Raw genomic sequence first — 17,478 nt, 5'->3', positions numbered from 1 at the left:
ATTTAACTAGGCAAGTCAGTTAAGAACAAATTCTTATTTACAATGACGGCCTACCCAGGCCAAATCCTTCTCTAACCCACTGGGCCAATTGTGCGTCAGCCTATGATTTGACCTAAGAAACCCCTAACCCCTACAAAAGTGTCCATTAATTATAATCCAGATAATATTTAATATTTCCTGTGGCTGTATAGTTATTTTCCTGCTGTGGTTGCAAACTGGCTCAAATTAAGATCAGCATCAGTAACCTAAACCTATTATAAACCTATTATAAACCTATTATAAACCTATTATATGGAGCAAATGGTCAAGTTAGTCACGTTACAGTGAACTGAGTTCACATGAAAGTAATATTTTCCTTGGGAGTTTATGCATACTAGGAATATGTTGGAACGTAGTCGTAGAAGAGCATGCTGTATATAATACAAATATTATGTGACTGTGACATATGCATCATGCAAAGCAAGCATGGTTGGTTCAACGCTAACAGCGCAGAATTTTTTACATGGTTTCAGCCACCATGTTCACCGATTCGCAGCCAATCAAAATGTTGAGCGGAAAGAAACGCGCAGAAGAAAACAACCTGGCAGCCAATTGCAGCCAACCCACGTTGATCGGCTGTTTGCATTCTGAGTTATCTGTCTGGAATCCTTTGGATGAGACACGCGGGCTGCTTGAGCCCAAATTCATTCATTTCAGTGGACCGCTCTTTCTCAATAGAACAACAACACATTCTGCACGGATTCATTTTACCCTTGTAGGACAACAGCTAACAGAGTCAGAATAAGTGAATTAAAGACGGAATATGACAAAAATATTGACAGCCTGCAACGTCGTCAAATCACTGAGGCTAGGATGGCTCGCAGCCAGAAGAAGCAGCAACCCTGCTTGTTTGAGGTCTGCTAGGCTCTTCAGTGTTAAGGTAATACATTCGCCAGCTAGCTAACTAGCTATATTGCTTTTCTTTAATTCTAAAACGTGTTAATTGAGCAGTAAACAACTTACTTTTACCAGCTTGCAAAATAGTTTGCGAAAGTTTTGTCATTGACCATGAATTATAGCTAGCTAGAAATAAGCTAACGTAAGTTGTCATTCATTGTCAATAATAGCGAAAACAATTTATTGTCGAGGTAACTTAACGTTAGATAGCTAGCTATCCCACTAATAAAGCATGCTCGAACTTGCTTCAGTCAGCTAAATGCAGTTGACAACAGGTCAACGTTCTTTTGCATTTGAAGAAGAAACACATGTCATGGAAACAGTCGTGTTCTTGAGTTGCAGTGGGGCCAATAAAATGAATGGATGCATATGGTGGCCAATCCCGGTGTGGTGTTGCGTCATGTTGATTTACTAGTTTGGGGTGCAGTTTGACAAATCTGGCTAAGCAAAGATATTTCTCAACATTGCATGATTGCTCAATGCAATATATTTCAATCAATTTTATTAGTTATATTGGCATAACATTAAATGCCATTTTGTGATTTTTATAAATATGTGTAGGATACGGTATTGGGCTTTAACACCACACACACACACACACACACACACACACACACACACACACACACACACACACACACACACACACACACACACACACACACACACACACACACACACACACACACACACACACACACACACACACAGTGGATAATCCTAGGCTAGGCCATGAAAAATAGAACAAGAGAATAGTCTACCTCAGCATTTACTGCTGACCAGGAGAATATGGCCCCTCATTGAGTGGGTCAGGGGCTGGTGGTAGATAGCTACCTCTAGTTTCCTTTGTTATCGGTGAATTAGGATAAGCCTTCTCTCATACCGATTTAAGATAGCATGTTACTGTCTATCTAAACAGAAATGTTCCTTGCATCGTAAAAACACCTCATACAAACAGTAAGGATTACATACAGTGCATTTGGAAAGTATTCAAGCCGCTTAACCTTTTCTACATTTTGTTACTAAAATCTTATTCTAAAATTGATTACATTATTTTTTCCCCTCATCAATCTACACACAAGCTATCCCATAAAGACAAAGAAAAATGTTTTTTTAGAAATGTTAGATAAAAAAAAAATCCTTTGCTATGATACTTGAAATTGAGCACAGGTCCATCCTGTTTCCATTGATCATCCTTGAAATGTTTCTACAACTTGATTGGAGTCCACCTGTGGTAAATTAAATTGATTGGCCATGATATGGAAAGGCACACACCTGTCTATGTTACATTACATTTTACATTTAAGTAATTTAGCAGACGCTCTTATCCAGAGCGACTTACAAATTGGTGCATTCACCTTATGACATCCAGTGGAACAGCCACTTTACAATAGTGCATCTAAATATTTTAAGGGGGGGGGGTGAGAAGGATTACTTTATCCTATCCTAGGTATTCCTTAAAGAGGTGGGGTTTCAGGTGTCTCCGGAAGGTCCTGTCTTATCCCTGTCTTGAAGCTCTATCCTGTCTTGAATCCTGTCTTGAAGCTCTATGGTCAATTTCTTCGACCTTCTTCGACCTCGTGGTTTTTGCTCTGACATGCACTGTCAACCGTGAGACCTTACACAGGCTTTTGAAAAATTAACTATTTTTCATAAAATTGTACAGTTATCTTAGCTAGCTGAATTGCTAGCAGAATTGTTTACTTGTTGCTAAGCAGTTGCTAGGGACTCTCCTGGAAGAAGCTAGCTAGCTTACAAAGAATAACAACAAATAATATCTAGTTAACAGAAGAAAGGAAGACAAAATAAGGACAAAAGAAGGACAGAAGAAAAAGGAAAAGAAAGAGGACAACAAAGTGAAACAGTCAGCACTTCTATTGCAACTTCGTATTTCGTCGTCCTAACGTAGTCTACACTGCTATCTGCCCAGCAGCTAGCCAGCTAGCAAACGTCCACCGTCTACCGAATAGCAGCACTGTAGAAACTATTACACTCAACTGAACGACTTGATTAGTGTAGTGTTAGCTAGCTACATAGTTGTCTTTGCTGTCTTCGTATCCAAGATAATTGTGTAGTTTAGAGCGTGTAGTCTTAGAGTGATTATCTTAATTTACCGAGGTTAGCTAGCCAGCTATTTGTCGTCCTTAACGTAGGAGACACTGCTAGCTAGCCAACAGCTAGCCAACGTCTACTGAATAGAACTTCCGCACTCAACAACCCGGTCGCATTCCGCTTCGCTCCACAGGTAGTATCACATTTTTCATTTCATTTCATTACAGCACAACGGTTTGATTTGTTTGATCGTAGCTAGCTACATAGCCGTCTGTGTATCAAAGATAATTGTGTAGTCTAGAGCGATTTTCTAGGTTAGCTAGCCAGCTATTGTCGTTCTTTTAACGCAACGTAACGTAATCAACACTGCTAGCTAGCCAGCTAGCCCCCGAATAGCAGCACTGTAGAAACTATGACACTCAACGGAACGACTTGATTAGTGTAGTGTCAACAACGCAGCCACTGCCAGCTAGCCTACAACGTCAACAACGCAGCCACTGCCAGCTAGCCTACTTCAGCAGTACTGTATCATTTTAATCATTTTAGTCAATAAGATTCTTGCTACGTAAGCTTAACTTTCTGAACATTCGAGACGTGTAGTCCACTTGTCATTCCAATCTCCTTGCATTAGCGTAGCCTCTTCTGTAGCCTGTCAACTATGTGTCTGTCTATCCCTGTTCTCTCCTCTCTGCACAGACCATACAAACGCTCCACACCGCGTGGCCGCTGCCACCCTAATCTGGTGGTCCCAGCGCGCACGACCCACGTGGAGTTCCAGGTCTCTGGTAGCCTCTGGAACTGCCGATCTGCAGCCAACAAGGCAGAGTTCATCTCAGCCTATGCCTCCCTCCAGTCCCTCGACTTCTTGGCACTGACAGAAACATGGATCACCACAGATAACACTGCTACTCCTACTGCTCTCTCTTCGTCCGCCCACGTGTTCTCGCACACCCCGAGAGCTTCTGGTCAGCGGGGTGGTGGCATCGGGATCCTTATCTCTCCCAAGTGGTCATTCTCTCTTTCTCCCCTTACCCATCTGTCTATCGCCTCCTTTGAATTTCATGCTGTCACAGTTACCAGCCCTTTCAAGCTTAACATCCTTATCATTTATCGCCCTCCAGGTCCCCTCGGAGAGTTCATCAATGAGCTTGATGCCTTGATAAGCTCCTTTCCTGAGGACGGCTCACCTCTCACAGTTCTGGGCGACTTTAACCTCCCCACGTCTACCTTTGACTCTTTCCTCTCTGCCTCCTTCTTTCCACTCCTCTCCTCTTTTGACCTCACCCTCTCACCTTCCCCCCCTACTCACAAGGCAGGCAATACGCTCGACCTCATCTTTACTAGATGCTGTTCTTCCACTAACCTCATTGCAACTCCCCTCCAAGTCTCCGACCACTACCTTGTATCCTTTTCCCTCTCGCTCTCATCCAACACCTCCCACACTGCCCCTACTCGGATGGTATCGCGCCGTCCCAACCTTCGCTCTCTCTCCCCCGCTACTCTCTCCTCTTCCATCCTATCATCTCTTCCCTCCGCTCAAACCTTCTCCCACCTATCTCCTGATTCTGCCTCCTCAACCCTCCTCTCCTCCCTCTCTGCATCCCTTGACTCTCTATGTCCCCTATCCTCCAGGCCGGCTCGGTCCTCCCCTCCCGCTCCGTGGCTTGACGACTCATTGCGAGCTCACAGAACAGGGCTCCGGGCAGCCGAGCGGAAATGGAGGAAAACTCGCCTCCCTGCGGACCTGGCATCCTTTCACTCCCTCCTCTCTACATTTTCCTCCTCTGTCTCTGCTGCTAAAGCCACTTTCTACCACTCTAAATTCCAAGCATCTGCCTCTAACCCTAGGAAGCTCTTTGCCACCTTCTCCTCCCTCCTGAATCCTCCTCCCCCTCCTCCCTCTCTGCAGATGACTTCGTCAACCATTTTGAAAAGAAGGTCGACGACATCCGATCCTCGTTTGCTAAGTCAAACGACACCGCTGGTTCTGCTCACACTGCCCTACCCTGTGCTCTGACCTCTTTCTCCCCTCTCTCTCCAGATGAAATCTCGCGTCTTGTGACGGCCGGCCGCCCAACAACCTGCCCGCTCGACCCTATCCCCTCCTCTCTTCTCCAGACCATTTCCGGAGACCTTCTCCCTTACCTCACCTCGCTCATCAACTTATCCCTGACCGCTGGCTACGTCCCTTCCGTCTTCAAGAGAGCGAGAGTTGCACCCCTTCTGAAAAAACCTACACTCGATCCCTCTGATGTCAACAACTACAGACCAGTATCCCTTCTTTCTTTTCTCTCCAAAACTCTTGAACGTGCCGTCCTTGGTCAGCTCTCCCGCTATCTCTCTCAGAATGACCTTCGTGATCCAAATCAGTCAGGTTTCAAGACTAGTCATTCAACTGAGACTGCTCTTCTCTGTATCACGGAGGCGCTCCGCACTGCTAAAGCTAACTCTCTCTCCTCTGCTCTCATCCTTCTAGACCTATCGGCTGCCTTCGATACTGTGAACCATCAGATCCTCCTCTCCACCCTCTCCGAGTTGGGCATCTCCGGCGCGGCCCACGCTTGGATTGCGTCCTACCTGACAGGTCGCTCCTACCAGGTGGCGTGGCGAGAATCTGTCTCCTCACCACGCGCTCTCACCACTGGTGTCCCCCAGGGCTCTGTTCTAGGCCCTCTCCTATTCTCGCTATACACCAAATCACTTGGCTCTGTCATAACCTCACATGGTCTCTCCTATCATTGCTATGCAGACGACACACAATTAATCTTCTCCTTTCCCCCTTCTGATGACCAGGTGGCGAATCGCATCTCTGCATGTCTGGCAGACATATCAGTGTGGATGACGGATCACCACCTCAAGCTGAACTTCGGCAAGACGGAGCTGCTCTTCCTCCCGGGAAGGACTGCCCGTTCCATGATCTCGCCATCACGGTTGACAACTCCATTGTGTCCTCCTCCCAGAGCGCTAAGAACCTTGGCGTGATCCTGGACAACACCCTGTCGTTCTCAACTAACATCAAGGCGGTGGCCCGTTCCTGTAGGTTCATGCTCTACAACATCCGCAGAGCACGACCCTGCCTCACACAGGAAGCGGAGCAGGTCCTAATCCAGGCACTTGTCATCTCCCGTCTGGATTACTGCAACTCGCTGTTGGCTGGGCTCCCTGCCTGTGCCATTAAACCCCTACAACTCATCCAGAACGCCGCAGCCCGTCTAGTGTTCAACCTTCCCAAGTTCTCTCACGTCACCCCGCTCCTCCGCTCTCTCCACTGGCTTCCAGTTGAAGCTCGCATCTGCTACAAGACCATGGTGCTTGCCTACGGAGCTGTGAGGGGAACGGCACCTCAGTACCTCCAGGCTCTGATCAGGCCCTACATCCAAATAAGGGCACTGCGTTCATCCACCTCTGGCCTGCTCGCCTCCCTACCACTGAGGAAGTTCAGTTCCCGCTCAGCCCAGTCAAAACTGTTCGCTGCTCTGGCTCCCCAATGGTGGAACAAACTCCCTCACGACGCCCTAGCAACTGCTTAGCAACAAGTAAACAATTCTGCTAGCAATTCAGCTAGCTAAGATAACTGTACAATTTTATGAAAAATAGTTAATTTTTCAAAAGCCTGTGTAAGGTCTCACGGTTGACAGTGCATGTCAGAGCAAAAACCACGAGGTCGAAGAAGGTCGAAGAAATTGACCATAGAGCTTCAAGAGGCACAGCTCTGGGGAAGGGTACCAAAAAATGTCTGCAGCATTGAAGGTGCCCAAGAACAGTGGCCTCCGTCATTCTTAAATGGGAAAATGTTTGAAACCACCAAGACACTTCCTAGAGCTGGCCGCCCCCGGCCAAACTGAGCAATCGGTGAGGTGACCAAGAACCCGATGGTCACTCTGACAGAGCTACAGAGTTCCTCTGTGGAGATGGGAGAACCTTCCAAAAGGACAACCATCTCTGCAGCACTCCACCAATCAGACCTTTATGGAAGCCACTCCTCAGCAAAAGGCACGACAGGCCGCTTGGAGTTTGGCAAAGGCACCTAAATGACTCTGGCCATGAGAAACAAGATTCTCTGGTCTGATGAAACCAAGATTTGACCCTTTGGGCCTGAATACCAAGCATCACATCTGGAGGAAACCTGGCACCATCCCTACGGTGACAGCATCATGGTGGCAGCATCATGCTGTGGGGATGTTTTTCAGCGGCAGGGAATGGGAGACTAGTCAGGATCAAGGGAAAGATGAACGGAGCAAAGTACAGAGAGATCCTTGATGAAAAGGACCTCAGACTGGGGCGAGGTTCACCTTCCAACAGGACAAAGACCCTAAGCACACAGTCAAGACAACGCAGGAGTGGCTTCGGGGACAAGCCTCTGAATGTTCTTGAGTGACCTAGCCATAGCCCGGACTTAAACCCTATCAAACATCTCTGGTGAGACCTGAAAATAGCTGTACAGCTACACTCCCCATCCAATGTGACAGAGCTTGAGAGGATCTGCAGAGAAGTATTGGAGAAACTCTCCAAATACAGGTGTGCCAAGCTTGTAGCGTCATACCCAAAAAGACTCGAGGCTGTAATCGCTGTCAAAGGTGCTTCAACAAAGTACTGAGTAAAGGTTCTGAATAAGGGATGCACAATATATCAGTGAACATATCAGAATTGGCCGATATTAGCTAAAAATGCCAACATTGGTATCGGGCCGATGTCTAGTTTAACGCCGATGTGCAAAACTGATGCCAAAGCTGACGTGCATACCTATTTGACGCCACGTAAAAAGTTTCACTACACGTGCAACACAGCATTCCTAACCTAGCCCACAATGTCTGCTGTGTGGATGAGCAGTTAACAAGTCGAGCAGTCATTTGAAAGAGTAAAAGTATTTCAGCCAGACAACTCAAAAGGCGAAATTCATTAACGGCAAGATAATGGATTCATTGCACGATGTTGGCATTCGTAACTGGTCTAGCACCGGTACACACTACCAAGTGCGCTATTTTTCAGATGTTGCCCTACCGGAGTTACACAGTAATGGCATCGCTGCTATTACCTTCACGACATACTATGGAACGCTGTTTGGGTCTTTGCGTGTCAAAAAAGATACACGTCAAATAACACGTTAAATACGCTTTTAATTTGACACGTCAAATAACACAGTTTTATTATAGAATGTTGTTTGTTCTGAATTTGCACATGCAAGCCAAGCGTCACCACTACTATCAGTAGCACTGTCATAGCTGTACAAAAAAGTCTGCCAACACCGGCCATGAGCGATGTGTTTACAATACCGCATTGGTAATAAAGCATTATTTGTTCAACCGCAACTGCTGTGGTAGCTAGCTAGCTTTAGTTTGGTACATAACTAGCACCAATACAACCAGCCTGCAATCCATGTTCTCATGTTCTGAGCAAGGAACTTAAATGTTAGCTTTTTGCACATTTTGGACTTGTACTTTCTTCTCCAACACTGTGTTTTTGCATTATTTTAAACCAAATTTAAGATGTTTCATTATTAATTTAATATTGATTTTATTTATGTATTATATTAAGTTAAAATAAATCTGTGCATTGTTTATTCAGTATTGTTGTGTGTGTATATATAAACACCAGCCGATTTTAATCGGTATCTGCTTTTTTTTGGGCCCTTCAATAATCGGTATCGGCGTTGAAAAATCATAATCGGTTGACCTCTAATCTGGACTATTTACATTGATTTTACACTGCTGCTACCCCCACACATTGACATGTGTACCGGTACCACCTGTATAAGCCTCGTTAATGTTAGTTTTTGTTAATAAAAAAAACTTTAGGGTATCTAGTAAATGTTTTCTTAACTCTTTCTATAACTGCGTTGTTGGTTTTTCACAATTCCTGACATTTAATCAGAGTAAAAATTCCCTGTCTTAGGTCAGTTAGGATCACCACTTTATTTTAAGAATGTGAAATGTCAGAATAATAGTAGAGAGAATGATTTATTTCAGCTTTTATTTCTTTCATCACAATCCCAGTGGGTCAGAAGTTTACATACACCCAATTTGTATTTGGTAGCATTGCCTTTAAATTGTTTAACTTGGGTCAAACATTTCAGGTAGCCTTCCACAAGCTTCCCACAATAAGTTGGGTGAATTCTGGGCCATTCCCCCTGACAGAGCTGGTGTAACTGAGTCAGGTTTGTAGGTCACCTTGCTCGCACACGCCTTTTCAGTTCTGCCCACACATTTTTTATGGGATTGAGGTCAGGGCTTTGAGATGGCCATTCCAATACCTTGACTCTGTCTCTAAGCCATTTTGCCACAACTTTGGAAGTATGCATGGGGTCATTGTCCATTTGGAAGTCCCTTTTGGGACTAAGGTTTAACTTCCTGACTGATGTCTTGAGATGTTGCTTCAATATATCCACATATATATATCCACATTTTCCTCCATCATGTTGCCATCTATTTTGTGAAGTGCACCAGTCCCTCCTGCAGCAAAGCACCCCCACAACATGATGCTGCCACCCCCGTGCTTTACGGTTGGGATGGTGTTCTTCGGCTTGCAAGCCTCCCCTTTTTTTCCTCCAAACATAACGATGGTCATTATGGCCAAACAGTTCTATTTTTGTTTCATCAGACCAGAGGACATTTCTCCAAAAAGTACAATCTTTCATGTACTGAATTTATCTTCATTAAAGTCATGAGTAACCTACACGCTGCATTTCGGTCTGACTCTCTTCATACAACAGACGAACGTCGTTACAGAATCACCCACCATTCACAGACCGAGCAGCGTGTGAACTGGCAGGATCTGAAGGAGGACGTTATGGACAGCAGAAGCATGGAGTATACTACGTGGGAAGAAATCGACAGGTGGGCGGCCGACCCAGAGCGAGTGCAGGAGCCCGCCTGGGATTCCCTACAGCAATGCGAAGAGGGCTATACACGTATGGAATCGAAAAGGAAAGCACGGCTATACAGAGCGAAAACCGAAGGTAACGGGGGAAAGCGCAGAGAGAGAGTGGCTGAGGCAGGAGTCAGACCTGAGCCTACTCTCCCTGTTCATTGTGAGGAGCAGCAATATGAGGACTTCTGGTCTTGGGAGATGATATTAGACGGTAAAGGACCCTGGGCGCAGCCGGGAGAATATCGCCGTCCCAAGGAGGAAATAGAAGCAGCTAAAGCGGAGAGGCGCAAGTATGAGGAGGCAGCACGGCGACGCGGTTGGAAACCGGAAAGTCACCCCAAAAAATGTATTGGGGGGGGCTTAGGGAGAGTATGGCTGAGTCAGGAGATAGACCTGAGCCAACTCTCCTTGTTCATCGTGAGGAGCCAAGGAGGAGACCAGAACCAGAGCCAGTGTTAGAGGTGAGCGAAGCAGAGACTGTGAAGGAGTTAATGGGGAAAGTGGAGTGGAGAGTAATGAGGGAGTTGCTAGCTTGGTGCTATAGATATAAAATTCGTCCGACGGATCGCGTCGGGGATTTAATAGCACCTGAGTTAGCGCTCTATACTCAACCTGAGGTGCGTGTTAGTCAGCTGGTGAAGTTGGTGCCAGCCTCACGCACCAGGCCTCCTGTGCACATCCCTAGCCTTGCACGTCCTGTGCCTACACTGCTCTCAAGATCTCCAGTACGCCTTCACGGTCTAGCCCATCCTGTGCCACCTCTACACACCAGTCCTCCGGTAGCAGCTCCCCGCACCAGGCTTCCTGTGCGTGTCCTCGTGCCAGTACCACCAGTTCCAGCACCACGCACCAGGCCTCCAGTGCGCCTCGCCTGTTTAGCTCAGCCAGAGCTGTTCTCCTCTCCTGCGCTGTTGGAGTCTCCCGCCTGTTCAGCGCAGCCAGAGCCTTTCTCCTCTCCTGCGCTGCCGGAGTCTCCTGTCTGTCCAGCGCCACCAGTGCTCCCAGTCGGCCCAGCGCGTCCAGTGCGCCTCGCCTGTTTAGCGCAGCCAGAGCTTTTCTCCTCTCCTGCGCTGTTGGAGTCTCCCGCCTGTTCAGCGCAGCCAGAGCCTTTCTCCTCTCCTGTGCTGCCGGAGTCTCCTGTCTGTCCAGCGCCGCCAGTCGGCCCAGCGTCACCAGTCTGCCAGGATCCGCCAGAAGTGCCAGTCTGCCAAGATCTTCTAGATTGGCCAGACAACCTGAATCATCCAGTTCCACCAGCCAGCCAGGATTTACCAGAGCCTACTACCTGCCTGAGCTTCCTCTCAGCACTGAGCTTCCTCTCAGTACTAGGCTTCCTCTCTGTACTGGGCTGCCTCTCAGTACCGGGCTTCCTCTCAGTACCGGGCTGCTTCGGTCCCGGGCTGCCCCTCTGTCCCGAGATGCCCCTCGGTCCCGAGCTGCCCCTCAGTTATGTGGGGATCAGGGTGAGGACTATTAGGCCATGGTCGGCGGAGAAGGTGGATTATCCCAGGACGCGAAGGGGAGGAACTAAGACATTTATGGAGTGGGGTCCACGTCCCGAGCCAGAACCGCCACCATGGACAGACGCCCACCCGGACCCTCCCTATGCTTTTGAGGTGCGTCCCGGAGTCCGCACCTTAGGGGGGGGGTTCTGTCACGCCTTGGTCATTGTATCTTGTGTTTTTGTTATGTTTGGGTAGGCCAGGGTGTGACATGGGTTTTTATGTTGTATTTCGTATTGGGGTTTGTATTAATTGGGATTGTGTATGATTAGGGGTGTGTCTAGTTAGGCTTGACTGCCTGAGGCGATTCCCAATTGGAGTCAGGTGATTCTCGTTGTCTCGGATTGGGAACCGTATTTAGGTAGCCTGAGTGCGCGTTGTATTTTGTGGGTGATTGTACCTGTCTCTGTGTTAGTCACCAGATAGGCTGTAATTAGTTTACGTTCCGTTTGTTGTTTTCTTAGTCAGTTATTTCATGTACCGCATTTATCTTCATTAAAGTCACCTACACGCTGCATTTCGGTCTGACTCTCTTCATACAACAGATGAACTCGTTACACCCATGTGCAGTTGCAAACTGTAGTCTGGCTTTTTTATGGTGGTTTTGGAGCAGTGGCTTCTTCCTTGCTGAGTGGCCTTTCAGGTTATGTCGATATAGAACTTGTTTTACTGTGGATATAGATTATTTTGTACCTGTTTCCTCCAGCATCTTCACAAGGTCCTTTGCTGTTGTTCTGGGATTGATTTGCACTTTTCGAAGTATGTTAATCTCTAGGTGACAGAACGCGTCTCTTTCCTGAGCGGTATGATGGCTGCGTGGTCCCATTGTGTTTATACCTGCGTACTATTGTTTGTACAGATGAATGCGGTACCTTCATGCATTAAAAAATTGTTCCCAAGGATGAACCAGACTTATGGAGGTCTACAATTCTTTTTCTGAGGTCTTGGCTGATTTCTTTAGATTTTCCCACGATGTCAAGCAAAGAGGCACTGAGTTTGAAGGTAGGCCTTGAAATACATTCACAGATACACCTCCAATTGACTCAAATGATGTCAATTAGCCTATCAGAAGCCTGTCAGAATAATAGCAGAGAGAATGATTTATTTCAGCTTTTATTTCTTTCATCACATTCCCAGTGGGTCAGAAGTTTATATACACTCAATCAGTATTTGGTAGCATTGCCTTTAAATTGTTTAACTTGTTGAACTTTAAAATTGTTTAAATTGTCAAACGTTTGGGGTAGCCTTCCACAAGCTTCCCACAATAAGTTGGGTGAATTTTGGCACATTCCTCCTGACAGAGCTGGTGTAACTGAGTCAGGTTTGTAGGCCTCCTTGCTCACACACCCTTTTTCAGTTCTGCCCACAAATTTGTTCCAATATCTTGACTTTGTTGCCTCTAAGCCATTTTGCCACAACTTTGGAAGTATGCTTGGGGTCATTGTCCATTTGGAAGACCCAAGCTTTAACTTCCTGATGTCTTGAGATGTTGCTTCACCTCCAATTGACTCAAATTATGTAAATTAGCCTATCAGAAGCTTCTAAAGTCATGACATCATTTTCTGGGATTGTCCAAGCTGTTTAAAGGCACAGTCAACTTGGTGTATGTAAACCTCTGACCCACTGGAATTGTGATAATGTGAGGTATAAGTGAAATAATATATCTGTAAACAATTGTTCAAAAATGTACTTGCGTCATGCACAAAGCAGATGTCCTAACCCAACTTGCCAAAACTATAGTTTGTTAACAAGAAATTTGTGGAGTGGTTGAAAAATGAGTTTTAAGGACTCCAACCTAAGTGTATGTAAACTTCCGACTTCAACTGTAAATACTTCTATAAACGACTTAACGTTAGTAAATTAAGGTAACAAGGTAACAATATTAATATAAAAAATCAATATAACAACTAACAACAGTTCTAACATAATTTTGCCTCTGTCCTCTCACTCCATCATACACACTGAGTGTACATGAACCCCTGCTCTTTCCATGAAATATGCAATAACGTTATGTTGGATTACATGGAAATGATATCCATATTTGTGAGTCCATTTCCGTGGCACCATCTTAATACATTGTATTGCATGAACAAAACAACAAAAAAACACATTTCATTGTATTATGACAGGAAATGTCTGGGAAGGGAAAGGCCCAACAAGCCCAAGAAACTGCACTGCTACACCCTTGAACAGCTACTGGTTCCTTGCAGGGAGCAGCCTGAGGGAGGTGACCTCATGCCTCCTGTCAGTACCTGTTTACAGGGTAGCCAATTGTCCAATAACATTCCACATAGTTCCACAACTACTGCAGTTGGGTAAACATGCCTTTTGAAAGTTCAGTTCATTTTCTTCACCTGTGCACAATCAAGAGCAGAAAGAGAGGCACGCAGGAATGTGGCGTCTCAATTTGGGTTTGAGCATAACATTTGCAAACAAGTTTAATGGATAGCACCCTTTAAGATTTTGGGACATGCGATATTGAGATTTTACAATTATTGAACACACAGCTCTCGTGAATAGGTTGGCACAGCAAAGATATTTCAAAAAGTTAACACAGCAAACGTGAGAGCAAAAAATAAAATCTCTTGCTTGTTTAAATGCAGATCAGAGGATGGCGCAGTGGTATTCTTTTTAAGATTCTGCACATCAGTCTTATGCAATTCATTATTTATTGATTCAGTGTTTGTGTAATTGATGACCACATTGCTATTAGCACACAACTCATGACAAATTATTAATATTTAACTGCCTTGTTCAGGGGCAGAACGACAGATTTTTACCATGTCAGCTCGGGGATTTGATCTTGCAACCTTTTGGTTATAGGTTTTGATGATGTTTTACTGGTAATGGGGACATAAGTAAATGCAAACAAAATAACTTTTTGGTCAGTGTGGTGTGTGTGTTACCTTTTTATTTAACTAGGCAAGTCAATTAAAATGACATTCTTATTTACAATGACGGCCTACTCTGGCCAAACCCAGAGGACGCTGGGCCAATTGTGCGCCGCTCTATGGGACTCCCAATCATGGCTGGATGTGATACAGCCTGGATTCGAACCAGGGACTGTAGTGACGCCTCTTGCACTGAGATGTGGTGCCTTAGACTGCTGCGTCCGTGTGTGTGTTTAACTATATAACTATTAGAATGCTTAAAGGCCACAAAATTGTTTATATCAGGTATGTTTTGTTTTTATGCCAAGGAAAATATCGGTATCGGCCAAAAATGTAATATTGGTGCATCTCTAGTACTGTTAGGTACCAGTAACATAACACAATTTGGAAAGAGTCAAGGGGTCTGAATACTTTCTGAATGCACTGTGTAGCCTGGCTCAGTGGCCTTGTGATTAAAGTGCCCACCCTAAGGTTGGGAGTTTGATCTGATGCGTCTCTGCTTGAGACTCAGCATTAAAGAGATTGCGTTTCGCCCTGTCCTGTCGTGTTTTTGCTGTGATTGTGTTCGCCCTGTCCTGTCGTGTTTTTTTCAGATGCTATAGACGGGAGGTAAGGCCCTGCGATAAACTACTGTCCTGTCCAAGGGTGTACTTGTACATAGGCTCCTGTTCCTATGAGCTGTTCCAGCTAGCACAAACCAAGGCTTGTGCAAGGCTGGCTACTTTTTTACTATAGCCTGACCTGGTTCTATTGAATTATTAACAACGGGTCATTGTAATATAAAAAGGTGCCACTGCCATATAATAGGTCTGTGAATGTATCATAGTAGTTTTTCCACCACATTCTTGTATTTACTCAGTAGCCCAGTTACCAGTCCAACTCTTGGATGTGTTCTGTACTGTGAAGAGTAATATACCAACGGTTTCTTCTTTTTCTTCATCCTTGTCTCTCCTGCTCCTCCTCCTTCAACTCCTCTCCCAGGCCCAGATAGCCCACCTGGTCCTGGAGGATGGTACCCGGATGAAGGGCTTCTCCTTTGGGGATGAACGATCTGCTGCTGGGGAGCTGGTCTTCAACACTGGCCTGGTGGGGTAAGAGATCAGTCTTGTCTAAAGCACCATTAACAGTCAGTCATCATCATTGCTAAAGTGCATGGATCACAGTATGTTTACATTGTGGGGAGACAATTTTGTCCTAACCAGGGGACAGGTAAGCAGTTTTTCCAACTCCTATTTTCACTCTCATACCAAACATGACAACAACCAGCACAAATAGGTTACCTATGTATATCTATAATAACTACACATTTCTGAAGGTACCCAGAGGCTTTGACTGACCCCAGCTACAGAGGTCAAATCCTGACCCTGACCTACCCTATAGTGGGGAACTACGGCGTTCCAAACACTCAGGAGCTGGATGAGCTGGGCCTGAGGAGGAACATTGAGTCAGACCGTATACAGGTGGGTCTGTTATGTTATCGTGTGTGTGTGTGTGTGTGTGTGTGTGTGTGTGTGTGTGTGTGTGTGTGTGTGTGTGTGTGTGTGTGTGTGTGTGTGTGTGTGTGTGTGTGTGTGTGTGTGTGTGTGTGTGTGTGTGTGTGTGTGTGTGTGTGTGTGTGTGTGTGGTGTGTGTGTGAGCATGTCTGTGTTAGTGATGTGTTGGTTGACTCATAACCCGCAGTCCCAGTGGGTATATCCGTGGGTGGATGGGTTTAGGGTCATGAAATATTGTGTGTATGAAAGGCAGGTGGGTGGCAGGCAGGTTCAATAAAGAGAAAAAAATAATAAATAAATGTATAATTGTGGGCCTCCCGAGTGGCGCAGCGGTCTGTGTCACAGCCGGCCGTGACCAGGAGACCCATGAGGCAGCGCACAATTGGCCAAACGTTATCCGGGTTTGGGGAGGGTTTGGCCGGCTGGGATGTCCTTGTCCCATCGCGCTCTAGCAACTCCTTGTGGCGGGCCGGGCACATGAATGCTGACTTCGGTCCCAAGCTGTACAGTGTTTCCTCCAACACATTGGCACGGCTGGATTCCGCATTAAGCGAGCAGTGTGTCAAGAAGCAGTGTGGCTTGGCGAGTTTGTGTTTCAGAGGTCGCATGGCTTTCAATTTTCGCCTCTCTCTAGTCCGTACGGGAGTTGCAGCGATGGGACAAGATTGTAACTATCAATTGGATATCACAAAATTGGGGAGATAAAAGGGGTACAAAATGAAACAAAAATTAATTAATTAATGTATTATTCTGGGGCCTCCTGAGTGGCGCAGTGGTCTAAGGCACTGCATTGCATTGCAGTGATGAAGTGCCACTACAGCCGGGAGCACCACAATTGGCCCAGCGTTGTCTGGGTTAGGGGAGAGTTTGGGGGATTTCATTGGCTCATCTCGCTCTAGTGACTCCTTGTCGGGCCGACCGCCTGCAAGCCGAAACATTGGTTTGGCTCGCTTCCGGGTTAAGGACGCCGTGTGTTAAGAAGCAGCGAGGCTTGGCGAAAATGCACGCCAAATGCTTTTGGGAATTTGGGCAGAAAAAAGTTAACGTTGATCCACTGAGGCAAAAAGGACAATGTCAGAATTGAATTCAATAAGAGAAAAGCTGCGAAATGGAGAGTTGAAATTAAATTGGAGGGCCAGAATAGTATAGTTTCCCAAATAGTAATGTTTGGGAAATATGTGGTAAAATAGCAGTGTTATGTTATGCTATATTTTAAAGTTGACTGCTCCTTTGCTTTGCTGTTAGTCAAGTAAATATTTTAGGGTATTTAAAGTGCATATTACAAGGTCTCTTTACAGAGGAAATAAATAATAGCTTTATTAGGTTGATAACTCAAGTGTTTGGTTTGTGTTGTGACTCATGTTGGGTTTGTGTTGTGATCTCTAGGTATCTGGACTCTTGGTGCAGGATTACAGTCATGAGTACAGTCACTGGAACTCTGTCAAGTCCCTGGGACAGTGGCTACAGGAGGAGAAGGTAGTAGAGACAGCATTACAGTCACCAGCTGTACAGTGTTTCCTCCAACACATTGGCACGGCTGGATTCCGCATTAAGCGAGCAGTGTGTCAAGAAGCAGTGTGGCTTGGCGAGTTTGTGTTTCAGAGGACGCATGGCTTTCAATTTTCGCCTCTCTCTAGTCCGTACGGGAGTTGCAGTGATGGGACAAGATTGTAACTATCAATTGGATATCACAAAATTGGGGAGATAAAGGGGTACAAAATGAAACAAAAATTAATT

At 45.8% G+C, this 17,478-nt stretch overlaps 1 protein-coding gene across 1 annotated transcript in view; it reads left to right on the top strand.

Annotated features, from left to right (window-relative positions):
• The first annotated feature begins 640 nt into the window (after window positions 1–640).
• Window positions 641–17,478, top strand: part of cps1 (carbamoyl-phosphate synthase 1, mitochondrial) — a 95,684-nt gene continuing 78,846 nt past the window's right edge. Inside the window, 4 exon segments of the mRNA XM_046363299.1 lie at window positions 641–919; window positions 15,230–15,339; window positions 15,564–15,708; window positions 17,128–17,217. Of these exon segments, the coding sequence (XP_046219255.1) occupies window positions 803–919; window positions 15,230–15,339; window positions 15,564–15,708; window positions 17,128–17,217 (462 nt within the window). The 5' untranslated portion in view covers window positions 641–802.

This window comes from Oncorhynchus gorbuscha, linkage group LG09, assembly GCF_021184085.1.
Source record: "Oncorhynchus gorbuscha isolate QuinsamMale2020 ecotype Even-year linkage group LG09, OgorEven_v1.0, whole genome shotgun sequence".
NCBI classification, from domain to species: Eukaryota; Metazoa; Chordata; class Actinopteri; order Salmoniformes; family Salmonidae; genus Oncorhynchus; species Oncorhynchus gorbuscha.
The sequence above is the reverse complement of the archived record's forward strand: the minus strand, read 5'-3'. Positions and strand labels throughout refer to the sequence as shown.